Here is a 14117-nt window from a genome sequence, read left to right as displayed (position 1 = left end):
AGTGATATGAGGGGGCTGCTGCCATGGGGCCCCCCTTATATGCCCCCAGTCCAGAGCTCAAGGCCCACATTGGCCAGATCTAATTACCATGCCCCATTGGCCCAGGCAGACTGGGGTTAGCTCAGCTCTCCGCCCCACCCGCTCCCTCACCCCCAGTACCCTGCAGAGTTCCCCACATCTGCACTCCCTGGTGTTTTCCCACTCATTACACCACTACATGGCCCTTTTCTGTAAGAAACAGACCTATTCTGACTAAAGGTAATGGTTGGTGAACACCAATAGTTGAACAGATAAAGAGGAGAATAACTTTACCTCTCAGATCCGACAAAATAGTACTTTTTCTATACCAATTTTTAAATATATACACTACTAATATTACAATGAGCCAACACTCAAAATCTTACACATATGAAAGTGTGATAATAATGGAGATTAGTTTTGTTTTCTAAAACTGAGCAATAGCAATGAGGTGAACCATGTTTAAGAGTTTTGCAGGCCAATTTTATGCTTGAGACAAATAGCAGCGTTACAGATGCAGCGCAGCTGCAAAGAGAGGTGTAACATTTCAAATCCCGATCATTCACATTGCTGCGGTAACTCCTCTAACCGGTCCTAACTCATCATTGAAGGTGTCATACACGGGGTGTCCGTGTTTGTTAAAGCTCATTAAATAGGTAATTGAGCAATTAACACGAGGGCTTCAATTCGTGAATAATTTGCAAGACCTAGTTTACTGTCATAGCCAAACATACACCATTTAAAACCTAATTATAGCCATGTCAAATTATATTCTAAACAGAAAGGCCTATACATTTAAACATGTACATATACAGTGCTGTGAAAAAGTATTTGCCCACTTCCTGATTTCTGATTTTTTTGCACATTTGTCACACAAATGTTTCAGATCAAACAAATTTAAATATTACACAAAGATAACCCAAGTAAACACAAAATGCAGTTTTTAAGTGATGATTTTATTGATTTAGGTAAAAAAGCTATCTGAACCTTCATGGTCCTATGTGAAAAAGTAATTGCCCCCTAAACCTAATAACTGGTTGTGCCACCCTCAGCAGCAACAACTGCAATCAAGTGTTTGTGATAACTGGCAATGAGTCTTTCACATCGCTGTGGAGGAATTTTGGCCCACTCTTCTTTGCAGAATTGTTTTAATTCAGCCACATTGGAGGGTTTTCGAGCATGAACTGCCTTTTTAAGGTCATGCCACAGCATCTCAATCGGATTCAAGTCCGGACTTTGACTAGGCCACTCCAAAATCTTCATTTAGTTTTTTTAAGCCATTCAGAGGTGGACTTGCTGGTGTGTTTTGGATCATTGTCCTGCTGCAGAACCCAAGTGCGCTTCAGCTTGAGGTCACGAACAGATGGCCGGACATTCTCCTTCAGGATTTTTTGGTAGAGAGCAGAATTCATGGTTCCATCAATCACAGCAAGTCGTCCAGGTCCTGAAGCAGCAAAGCACCCCACAGACCATCACACTACCACCACCATATATGACTGTTGGTATGATGATCTTTTTCTGAAACGCTGTGTTACTTTTACGCCAGATGTAACGGGATGCACACCTTCCAAAAAGTTCAACTTTTGTCTCGTCAGTCCACAGAATATTTTCCCAAAAGTCTTGGGGATCATCAAGATGTTTTTTGCCAAAAGTGAGACGAGCCTTTATGTGCTTTTTGGTCAGCAGTGGTTTTCACCTTGGAACTCTGCCATGGATGCCATTTTTGCCCAGTCTCTTTCTTATGGTTGAGTCATGAACACTTGGATGACCTCTGTATGACCTTTGTGACCTCTTGGATGAGTCGTCGCTGCGCTCTTGGGGTAATTTTAATCAGTAATCAGGTCTGGGTGTGGCTAGTGAAGTTGAACTCAGCTTTCCAAAAAATTTGATTAACCACAGTAAATTCATGATTTAACAAGAGGGGGGCAATTACTATGTCATATAGGGCCATGAAGGTTCGGATAGCTTTTTTCCCTTAAGCTCTGTCAGGTTAGACGGGGAGCATTGCTGCACAGCTATTTTCAGGTTTCTCCAGAGACGTTCGATCGCGTTCAAGTCCGGGCTCTGGCTGGGCCACTCAAGGACATTCAGAGACTTGTCTCGAAGCCACTCCTGCGTTGTTTTGGCTGTGTGCTTAGGGTCGTTGTCCAGTCTGAGGTCCTGAGCTCTCTGGAGCAGGTTTTCATCAAGGATCTCTCTGTACTTTGCTCCATTCATCTTTGCCTCGATCCTGACTAGTCTCCCAGGTCATGCCACTGAAAAACAAATGTCTGGCCACTCTACCATAAAGGCCTGATAGGTGGAGTGTTGCAGAGATTTTGTATTTTTGTATTTTACCTTTGATAAAATGATCACTTAAAAACTGCATTTTGTGTTTACTTGGGTTATCTTTGTGTAATATTACAATTTCTTTGGTGATCTGAAACATTTAAGTGTGACAAACGTGAAAAATAATAAGAAATCAGGAAGGGGGCAAATACTTTTTCACAGCACTGTAAGTGTTGCACCTGGAAAGGTCTCAATGTCTAATAATGTACTGTTTTGAGGCCCCTCTTAAAAGACCTGTATCGCATTGTATCCTTGATAAATTTTACTCAATAAAATTAGAAATCTGGCATTACAATTGTGTTAACTTTTAAAACATTCGGCTTGTAGTACATGTTAATAAGCATGCTATATTCATTATTTAAGCTGCATCTCGAAAGAGGCGGCTTGCGCCCGAACCACTTGTGCATAGCCTAATTATGCATGAGAAACTAACTAGAACAAACACTGATGAATAGCCATGATGCGCTGCCTGTTTCAGTCGTCGGAGTAATTATTCGAGCTTTGTGTTTGTTGACACCCTACAAGGATACAATGTGGATATTTCTCACAACGTGTCAAAACGTTTGTCCTCCTCTATCTCTGGGAACCGCGCACACCTAAGAAAACACTCGAGTACCTGCCACTGAATTGCCGTCCGAGTTTGTATTGCGCACAGCTGAAGAAGACATTGGCATGAGCCTGGCCCTCGATGCTGCGGTTGAGATCAAAGGCTATATTGACTGTGAACAATCCCCAACAGTATGGACAACGAGAAAACCTGGCAACAACCGACAGCTAATTGAGCCTATAGGATACAATTGCACCAGCATATGGTGTCAATGGCGATACATCTAGCAGAGGCCTATGCGCTGCTCCAGTCGATGTACACACTCACTATGGCTCTCTGATCTGAAGTGCTAGTGGTGTCTCTTGGGAACTAGGGGGTTTGTTTTTTATCGCCTCTATTCCAGAGTTGTTGTCAGGGGTCAGAGGCAGAGTTAAGTGTAGGGAATTAGCTGGGATTTAATGTCCCTTTTCCCTCACGTGTGATACCCTTATTTCTTCTAAACTGCTTAAGCTTTGATTTCATGTGATGTTGTGCCCCTCTTATCCGGTCTCCATAAGGGTCATATATCAAATGTTCCATAAAGGTTTATTTACCACAGATTCTATATGCCATAGATGGAAACTTATTTTTGTTATATTTCTGAAAGATGTGGAGTATGGTGACTAATCATCTCCATTTTGTCTGATGAACAACATGTTTTAGACTGATACAATCATTTAAATCACACTTTATACAATCCTTCATGTATAGTATTTCACTTTTCCAGTTAACCAATGTTTGAGGTGAGGTTATTGACATGTTTTTTTGTCCAATTTAGGCTTTGGCCACAAATGCGAGTATTGGATGAGTAAACAAGATTATTTGGGTATGAGTAAGATTATTTGGGTATGAGTTAACAGAATAGGAACTTTTAAAAGTGAGACTTTCACTGGACAGTTACTTTAATGAGTGCATTAGATCATATCACATGACAAGGGTTTTTGATTGGCAACACCACTTGTCTGGCAGGGAGCTGCAGTGTGCTGCCAACTACAATGTTGCAGGGAATCATTTCGTAGCAGGATATTCTAGGAAAGTCAGATAAATCAAGGCATTTCTCCCAAAGGCTGATCCTCCCCTATAAAATCTCCCCTTTCATCGGCCTTGACTTTTTAAACACATCCTCCACAGCAAAATCCATTTCGATCGCATCATAAGTGACAAGGAAATCTCTGTAAAATTGCAGGCCGATGTTGTCTACTAACAAGTCAAATGGTGATAATACATCATACTGCACGTATCCTCCATTTGAAACACCCAGAGAGAGGATTAAACAATTGAATCTATAACACCTAACCTATAAAGACTGTATTATACATAAATAAGACAGTAATCACAGACATTAGTATAGGAATCACATCTATTAAACCCCAGACTGATCAATTTGCATCTAAATCTTAAAATAACAGGTCCCAATGAAATAACGTCCCCCTCAACATAAAGGTGGTAATTGCTATTTTCCCAAGGTTTAGGTCTCAATGTTGAGCAGGTGGTAGATTTTGGAAAAAATATCAATGATATTATCCAAAAACAAACAGTAGATTGACAAAGTCATTTAGGGGGATCTAGGAGAGCCTTAGAACTCATTTGGAAGGAAGACTCTGGGCAATTCTCATGGACACCAGGAAACAGGCCCGCAAACTCACTGTGAGAAAGCTGCTTCGATCCCATTAAAATAACATTACGGGGGCTATCTAGTTTCAGTTTGGTTCAGTGAGAGAATCAGAAGTAAAAGGAAAGATGTGAAGGGACTTTGAAATACAGGCCCTATATCCTTTGATAGTACTTACTGTATCAGGCATCACTGAAGTGCTCATTAAATCTATTTTTAATCGCACTAGAAATAGGAGCATGTGTGGTTTGACATTGTGATTTGGATAAATGTTGGTACATTGGATATGCAATCTGCTGTTTTGAGAAATCACCCAAAACATAACCTACCCTAAAGACTTTTACGCCTTTATACAAAGACTGTAAGGCTAATCAATTTGAATGTACTCAGCAGCAATACAAAACAACACAGCACAGAGACCCTAGTGCATCTCTACTATGGCCTCTTTTTCAAATGACTGTTGAATGAGTCACTAATAAGTTGTGTGTGTGCTTGGGGTCATGAGTCAGTGTGAGGTGGGTATGCTTACCTTTGTGTGAGGGCTGAGGGAAAGTCAGACAAAACAACCTGGACTCGGGTGGACGTAACATAGTAAACAAAAATCCGGAACGCAGAAATTAGGATGATATTTTACGTTTGGTATGACATGTATTAATTTCGGGATGTTCATCATCCATTTCTTATTATATGTTACAAATTACAATTCGTATGATAAGATATGAATTGCAATTCGTACAATATATTTAGAATTTATAATTCTTATGATATGTTACAAATTACAATTTGTTGTGGCTATTATTATGTTACGTCTAGTCTATGACACCAGGCTGGACACACAGGGGTCAGCAGGGCAGTGTGTCAGCCACAGAGACCTGAGAGGGAGAAGAGCAGTGCTCACTGTGATGCGGGGTTAGGTCAGCACAGCAATGCACTGTGGGATCATAAACAAGTAGGCCTCCCCAAGTCAACACATGTAGGAGAAAGAGATCATCATATCAAACATACATTCAGGGGGTCCCTTATAAAGTATGTGTAAACGTTGTGCTAATGTGCATGATCAAACAAGTGATCATTAATTAGGACCTAATAGCTGGTTTCATTATCACTGAGGGCTTTGCACGTTGCCTCCTAACCAAGTTTCCACGTCGAAGCATATCTGAGTTTAGAGGTGACAAAATAATAATAATAGTAAAATAATGATAATAATAATAGTAATAAGACATAATAATAAAACAATTTTAAATCCATTATTTTCCGACTAGCACCGACTTTGCTAATTACTTTATGAGGGAAAATATACTTGCTACGACTGTGAAATGTGGTTGTCTCACCTAGCTATCCTAAGATGGACACACTAATTGCAATTTGCTCATTGATAAGAGCGTCTGCTAAATGACTAAAACGTAAATGTAACGCTACTGAAGTGGACCAGGCTAGCTCTCTACCAGCTGGAACAAAGAAAGGAGCCCAGGCTATTTCAGGTCCCGTTGGATTTTATGGTCTTCTAATACCCATGAATACTGGGGGAACTTGTGGCTGATGCTTGCATGTACAGTGTCATAGCTCTATTGAAATTCCACATGATCAAGTGGGTTAGTGGGGACAATAGGGATATCCTCGGATATCATTATGGGACCTGAAAGGTATGGCTGAAGGTTTGTCACATAATAAGAATGACATGACCTGCAAAGAGGTTGAACACAGTATTGACCTACCTTAAGTACCAATGCAACATACATTCATCTATAGTATTTGGAGTGAGTCAAGTCTAATTAAAAAACTGGTACAACATAGGATAATTCAAAAATGAATACCTTAGGTTTTAAATGCATGGTTTTCATGTGTCAAGGCGATATATTGTACAAAATGTAATTTGTTTTTATATCAAAATGTGTAAAAACTAAAATTGCCTTAAAATACCTGACAAGTATTTAAAATAAATAATGAAGTGCATAGTTAGTGATGAACAAAACAAAACGTGTAGATGCCTTGTAAGATACAATGCTTACAATTTATTTGTTGGTCAGGTCATATAGAAATATTCAAATACAACAATGAATCTCTTGAGGATTTGTTTCTGCCTTTTATATGTAAAATAAATTAAGTTGTTAATATATTAGAAAATATTTACAATTATCAAATGTCCATTTGGAAATAAAATATTATAGTTCCATTGTTGTCATACTTTAGAAAGAAAATATTGACCATTCATACAATTTAAAAGAAAACAGTGACCACAAAATGCCCGTTAATTTGTACAAATGAATATAATAATGGAAACTAAAACATATGAATAAAGAAGTGAAAATAATTTCGAAATAGACAATGGAAATACGAAATGCTGACGTCGCTTATACAGGCTACAAAATTCCAATAAATCATGCATTATTTTTCTGAGACTTCTTCGTTGCAAGTCGATTTCTCTTCACTTGAGATGCTGTCAACGATTGATGACAGGCGAAGAAGGCTGGTGGACGCTGAAGACTCAGTGAAGCCTGAAAAATAGAAAATCTACAATCAGTTGATGAGTTGCAAAAGAGCAATTTAGATCTAATTTACTGTCCTTAATTGGCACCAACCTTCTCTCTGATTCGTCATTGGTGCATTGGAATGATCAGCTGAGGTCTGCCAGTTTTGACAGTTCTTCTTCCAATGGTACTCCTTATTGGACGCCTTCACGTACACACACATGTATTAGCTTAAGTGTCTACTAACACACGTGTTATTATACAAAGAAGTAGGCCTACAAGTATAATACACAGTAAGATATTTCCCATTATGGCAATTTTCCTTTTAAGTATAAAGCAAATTATTGTACGCATAAAGTGACATAAAAAATGCAGATGCAAAAATTACTCAAATGAAGCTTACATGGTGTTCTTTCACGTTATAGCCATTTTGTGGGGGGTTTTCTTGCTCATCCAGTGTATGCAACAGGTCCTGCAATTGCTCGATGTAGTTTATGGCGCTGCGTAAAATCTCCACTTTGGGCAGCCGCTGGTTCGGATTGGGCACGGTCTTTTTCTTCAACGCATCGAATGCTTCATTGATCTTCTTGAGCCGCCTTCTTTCTCTGAGAGTGGCCGCTTTGCGCCTGTCGGTCGGTGCAGACTTTCTTTTACAAACCTTACAAGCCCAGATGAGGCACTGTCCCTCGCAGTGCGGCTGAAGACCAGGGGGTGCGAGGACATGCTCCTCTCCGCTGCTGTCACATCCAGTCTCGGACGGATCCCCCCCAGGTGACAACGGGCTGTCATTCCCGTGGTACAAAGGGGACACCCCCGCCATGTCCAAATGTTGCAATGGTCCATGATCTCCCTCGAGATAGCGCAGATCGTTGAAGAAATAAGTGTGGGTCTCAAAAAGTTCCACCATACTGTTCTACCCTCGCACGGCCTATGTTTTGACAGTGGGACACTGCATGGCATTTAAATAGCCCAGTGACACAAGTCACCAGGCTTATATATAGAATGTGAAACTCTATCCAACGCTTAGCTGTCGCAGTGCATCAACCTTTATTTTCTCAATGGGGTTTTTACTACCAAGCGAGTTTGTGTAGAAAATAAATAAGCGTTAACACCTCTCAATGAAAGTAAAAACGTCACTTAAAACTTATGACAGGTGTTTTCAATATCTGTTTCACAGTGAAAGGTATCATTCTCAACCTGCAAGATAACTGTCAATGAAATCTTCAGGCCCTCCCCAAGAAGTTGGCTCGCCTAAGTGGAACAAATATTGACCCTCAACTGACTTGCAAAGTTCCAACAACATTATGTTCATAACTAATAATAATAATAAAGTATATTCGTTCTTGTTGAATAGTCTTATCAAAACCTTTCAACTTTTAAGCCCAATTCCCAACCTACTGTAGGCTGAAATTCTACAGTATGGAATATTACATTTCAAAGAAACATATCCTAGACAGCGAGAACGGTCAAGTGCAGCTGTAAGTTGTGGCACGTCCAATCATAAATAGATATGAATGTGCAGTCAAAATGACACACGTGGTATCTAGGCAGTATAAATAGATCTGGGACTCAGTCATCTTAAATCCATAAAATAGATGAAAGCCTTCTCAGTGGTGCTATGTGGCCTTTGACATTTTTTTCTAAGATCTACAAAGTCTGCTTCTCAGCTGGGATACTAGTGGTCACTGATACGGTATCCATGACATGTGCCAAGAAATTAGCCAAGTATATTTTTGTCACCCTTTTGGCCACTGTTTACCATTTATAGTATTAGCGTTGGGGTTACCTGAATATTTATGAAACTATAATGTGCGTGTGTGTGCCATGCATGTATGTGTGTGTGTGTGTGTGTGTGTATGTACACTACCGTTCAAAAGTTTGGGGTCACTGAGAAATGTCCTTGTTTTTGAAAGAAAAGCACATTTTATGTCCATTAAAAGAACATCAAATTGATCAGAAATACAGTGTAGACATTGTTAATGTTGTAAATGACTATTGTAGCTGGAAATGGCAGATTCTTTATGGAAAATCTACATAGGCGTACATGGGCCCATTATCAGCAACCATCACTTCTGTGTTCCAATGGCACGTTGTGTTAGCTAATCCAAGTTTATATTTTTAAATGGCTAATTGATCATTAGAAAATTATTTTGCAATTATGTTAGCACAGCTGACAACTGTTGTTCTGATAAAGAAGCAATAAAACTGGCCTTCTCAGACAAGTTGAGTATCTGGAGCATCAGCATTTGTGGGTTCTGGCAGCTTCATTAAATAGTACCCGCAAAACACCAGTCTCACGTCAACAGTGAAGAGGGGACTCTGGGATCCTGGCCTTCTAGGCAGAGTTCCTCTGTCCAGTGTATGTGTTCTTCAAATAAAATTTTATTGGTCACATACACATGGTTAGCAAATGTTAATGCGAGTGTTGTGAAATGCTTGTGCTTCTAGTTCCAACAGTGCAGTAATATCTAACAAGTAATCTAACAATTCCCAACAACTACCTAATATACACAAATATAACAAGTAATCTAACAATTCCCCAACAACTACCTAATCCACACAAATCTAAAGGGGGAATGAGAATATGTACATATAAGTATATGGATGAGCAATGGCGGAGCGGCATAGGCAAGGTGCAGTAAATGGTATAAAATGCAGTACTGTTGAAGTCGGAAGTTTACATACACTTAGGTTGGAGTCAGTAAAACTTGCTTTTCAACCACTCCACAAATTTCTTGTTAACAAACTATAGTTTTGGCAAGTCGGTTAGGACATCTACTTTGTAATTTTTCCAACAATTGTTTACAGACAGATTATTTCACTTATAATTCACTGTATCACAATTCTAGTGGGTTTGAAGTTTACATACACTAAGTTGGCTGTGCCTTTAAATAGCTAGGAAAATTCCAGAAAATTATGTCATGGCGTTAGGAGCTTCTGATAGGCTAATTGACATCATTTGAGTCAATTGGAAGTGTACCTGTGGATGTATTCCAAGGCCTACCTTCAAACTCAGTGCCTCTTTGCTTGACATCATGGGAAAATCAAAAGATATCAGCCAAGACCTCAGAAAAGAAATCGTAGACCTCGACAAGTCTGGTTCACCCTTGGGAGCAATTTCCAAATGCCTGAAGGTACCCCGTTCATCTGTACAAACAATAGTACGCAACTATAAACACCATGGGTGTCACGCCCTGGCCATAGATAGGTTTTTGTTCTCTATTTTGTTTAGGCCAGGGTGTGACTAGGGTGGGCATTCTATGTCCATTTTTCTATGTTTTGTATTTCTTTGTTTTGGCCGGGTATGGTTCTCAATCAGGGACAGCTGTATATCGTTGTCTCTGATTGGGAGCCATACTTAGGCAGCCTGTTTTCCTTTGGGTTTTGTGGGTGGTTAATTTCTGTTTAGTGTTGCTTACCTGACAGAACTGTTTGGCTGTCGTTTTTGTTTCTTTGTATATGTGTTCTCAGTACAATAAATACATGATGAGCACTCAACACGCTGCGCCTTGGTCTACTCCCTTCGACGGCCGTTACAATGGGACCACACAGCCGTCATACTACTCGGAAGGAGAAGCGTTCTGTCTCCTAGAGATGAACATACTTTGGTGCGAAAAGTGCAAATCAATCCCAGAACAACAGCAAAGGACCTTGTGAAGATGCTGGAGGAAACAGGTACAAAAGTATCTATATCCACAGTAAACCAAGTCCTATATCGATATAACCTGAAAGGCCACTCAGCAAGGAAGAAGCCACTGCTCCAAAACCGCCATAAAAAAGACAGACTACGGTTTGCAACTGCACATGGGGACAACGATCGTAATTTTTGGAGAAATGTCCTCTGGTCTGATGAAACAAAAATATAACTGTTGGCCATAATGACCATCGTTATGTTTGGAGGAAAAAGGGGGAGGCTTGCAAGGTGAAGAACACCATCCCAACCGTGAAGCACGGGGGTGGTAGCATCATGTTGTGGGGGTGCTTTGCTGCAGGAGAGACTGGTGCACTTCACAAAATAGATGTCATCATGAGGTGGGAAAATTGTGGATATAGTGAAGCAACATCTCAAGATATCAGTCAGGAAGTTAAAGCTTGGTCGCAAATGGGTCTTCCAAATGGACAATGACCTCAAGCATACTTCCAAAGTTGTGGCAAAACGGGTTAAGGACAACAAAGTCAAGGTATTGCTGACCTCAATCCCATAGAAAATTTGTGGGCAGAACTGAAGAAGCGTGTGCGAGCCAGGAGGCCCACAAACCTGACTCAGCTCTGTCAGGAGGAATGGGCCAAAATTGACACAACTTTTTGTGGGAAGGTTGTGGAAGGCTACCTGAAACGTTTGATCCAAGTTAAAAAATGTAAAGGCAATGCTACCAAATACTAATTGAGTGTATGTAAACTTACGACTTCAACATTTAAACTCAGTTTTTCACAATTCCTGACATTTAATCCTCGTAAAAATTCCCTATGATTGAAAAACAAGTTTTAATGACTCCAACCTAAGTGTATGTAAACTTACAACTTCAACTGTACATGTGATATGAGTAATGTAAGATATGTAAACATTATTAAAGTGGCATTATTTAAAGTGGCATTGTTTAAAGTGACTAGTGATACATTTATTAAAGTGTCCAGTGATTCTTTTGCCCATCTTAATATTTTCTTTTATTGGCCAGTCTGAGATATGGCTTTTTCTTTGCAACTCTGCTTTGAAGGCCAGCATCCTGGAGATGCCTCTTCACTGTTGACCTTGAGACTGGTGTTTTGTGGGTACTATTTAATGAAGCTGCCAGTTGAGGACTTGCGAAGCGTCTGTTTCTCAAACTAGACACTCTAATGTACTTGTCCTCTTGCTCAGTTGTGCACCGGGGCCTCCCACTCCTCTTTCTATTCTGGTTAGAGCCAGTTTGCGCTGTTCTGTGAAGGGAGTAGTACACAGCGTTGTACAAGATCTTCAGTTTCTTGGCAATTTCTCGCATGGAATAGCCTTCATTTCTCCGAACAAGAATAGACTGACGAGTTTCAGAAGAAAGTTTTGAGCCTGTAATCGAATCCACAAATGCTGATGCTCCAGATAAAGAAGGCCAGTTTTATTGCTTCTTTAATCAGAACAACAGTTTTTAGCTGTGCTAACATAATTGCGAAAGGGTTTTCTAATGATCAATTAGTCTTTTAAAATTATAAACTTGGATTAGCTAACACAACGTGCCATTGGAACACAGGAGTGATGGTTGCTGGTAATGGGCCTCTGTACGCCTATGTAGATATTCCATAGAAAATCTGCCGTTTCCAGCTACAATAGTCATTTACAACATTAACAATGTCTACACTGTATTTCTGATCAATTTGATGTTATGTTAATGGACCAAAAATGTGCTTTTCTTTCAAAAACAAGGACATTTCTAAGTGACCCCAAACTTTTGACGGTAGTGTATGTGTGTGTAATATCATACTGTATGATAAGCAGTGCATTGAGTACGTTCCAGATCAGTGTATACTATACTGTTGTGCAACCACACTTGGTTACACCTTATGGATGTCCCATGGATGTCACACTCTGTTCCTCGGCTCCAGTTACCTTGTTGTGGAAGCCTGAGAACTAGGGACTCCTTTCAAGTCAGGGATCTGGAATCCCTGTGCCAGTCAGTGAGACATCTCTCTGGCCCATGTCAACTAATCTCTTCTAAACCTATTTGGATAAGATATCCCTGACATAAATGACCCAAATTAAAGTTGATTTCAATTTCTATTGAAATATTGCCCATCAAATACACAATTTCTTCTACATATTGTATCCTAGACCTTTACCTTATCATTTGGATAACCTAAGAGGAATGAAAGTTAACCCTGTTACAGAACAACCATCAATCCATGCCTCATCCACTACACTATTCTATTGTTCTACAGCTCTGTTCCAGCCTGTAAATGTACTCATCCCTCCCAGTAACTGACACTTTAGGGAGCGCTCCTAATCCTGCTGGGGTTTCGGGGTTCGTTGATCATTCCAACATCCTCCTGGGATCAGCAGCTGCCCATCCAGGACAATAGGCCGGTTGGTTCTGGCCTGTTCAATGGGACTATTCTACTGCAGTCAGGTCAGACCTTCTTTTACACAACCCCAGGGAGTCTTAGCTGAAGGCCATGGTCAAGGAGAAACTGCAGATCCACTTCACAATAGATGATAAGTATGTTTATAGGAGGAGAATGGATTGTGTGGATGAAATTAACTCAATTTCAGAGGTAGTGAAGATGTGAAAGTTAATTGTAAATGAAGACGTGATACATTTCCACAATAAGTAGTAGAGGAAGAGCTGTCGTCTCGATCACTGGATATACAGTATATGGTGAGCATTTCATGACATGTACGCCCATTCCATTTTGTTTACAAGGGTCTGGGAGAGCAGTCACATGTGGAAGCCAACATAGATTTGATTGGTTTCTTGCTGACAGATCACCAGATCATGTTGGTTCCTGTCTTGGACTTGAGGACAGTTTGAAAACCCCATTTTGTAAAAGCGGAACGTACTATTCAGCTGGGGCAAATTTGCTGATTCCACATAATTTCACATCATTCATTTGACTGTTAATTACCATACAAGTCATGATTTTACTTTTAACCCTTTTTTCTCCCCAATTGGTAGTTAGTCTTGTCTCATCGTTGCAACTCCCCTACGGACTCGGGAGAGGCGAAGGTTGAGAGCCACGCGTCCTCCGAAACACAACACTGCCAAGCCACACTGTTTCTTGACACACTGCTCGCTTAACCCGGAGCCCAGAAGCACCAATGTATCGGAGGAAACGCAATACAGCTGGCGACCAAAGTCAGCGTCCATGTGCCCGGCCCACCACAAGGAGTCGCTAGAGTGCGATGGGACAAGGACAAGGACATTCCGGCCGGCCAAACCCTCCCCTAACCCGGACGACACTGGGCCAATTGTGCGTCACCTCATGGTTCTCCCGGTCACGGCCGGCTGTGATACAGCCTGGGATAGAACCCAGGTCTGTAGTGACGCCTTGTCTTAGAGCACTGCGCCACTCGGGAGGCCTTAATACAAGTTAAAACTTTCTTGGTTGTGTGAAACTGCGTGACGTTTCCATTCTAGAA

The 14117-nt window shown here is 40.6% G+C and overlaps 1 protein-coding gene across 1 annotated transcript; it reads right to left on the bottom strand.

The window, feature by feature from the left end:
* Positions 1-6539: 6539 nt before the first annotated feature.
* myf6 (myogenic factor 6) lies at positions 6540-7919 on the bottom strand. Its single transcript, NM_001123607.1, is given in 3 exon segments — positions 6540-7039; positions 7124-7217; positions 7416-7919. Coding segments are annotated over 3 exon segments (708 nt in total). The 3' UTR covers positions 6540-6929.
* Positions 7920-14117: the final 6198 nt, after the last annotated feature.

Source organism: Salmo salar, chromosome 17, assembly GCF_965601325.2.
Source record: "Salmo salar chromosome 17, fSalSal1, whole genome shotgun sequence".
NCBI classification, from domain to species: Eukaryota; Metazoa; Chordata; class Actinopteri; order Salmoniformes; family Salmonidae; genus Salmo; species Salmo salar.
The sequence above is the reverse complement of the archived record's forward strand: the minus strand, read 5'-3'. Positions and strand labels throughout refer to the sequence as shown.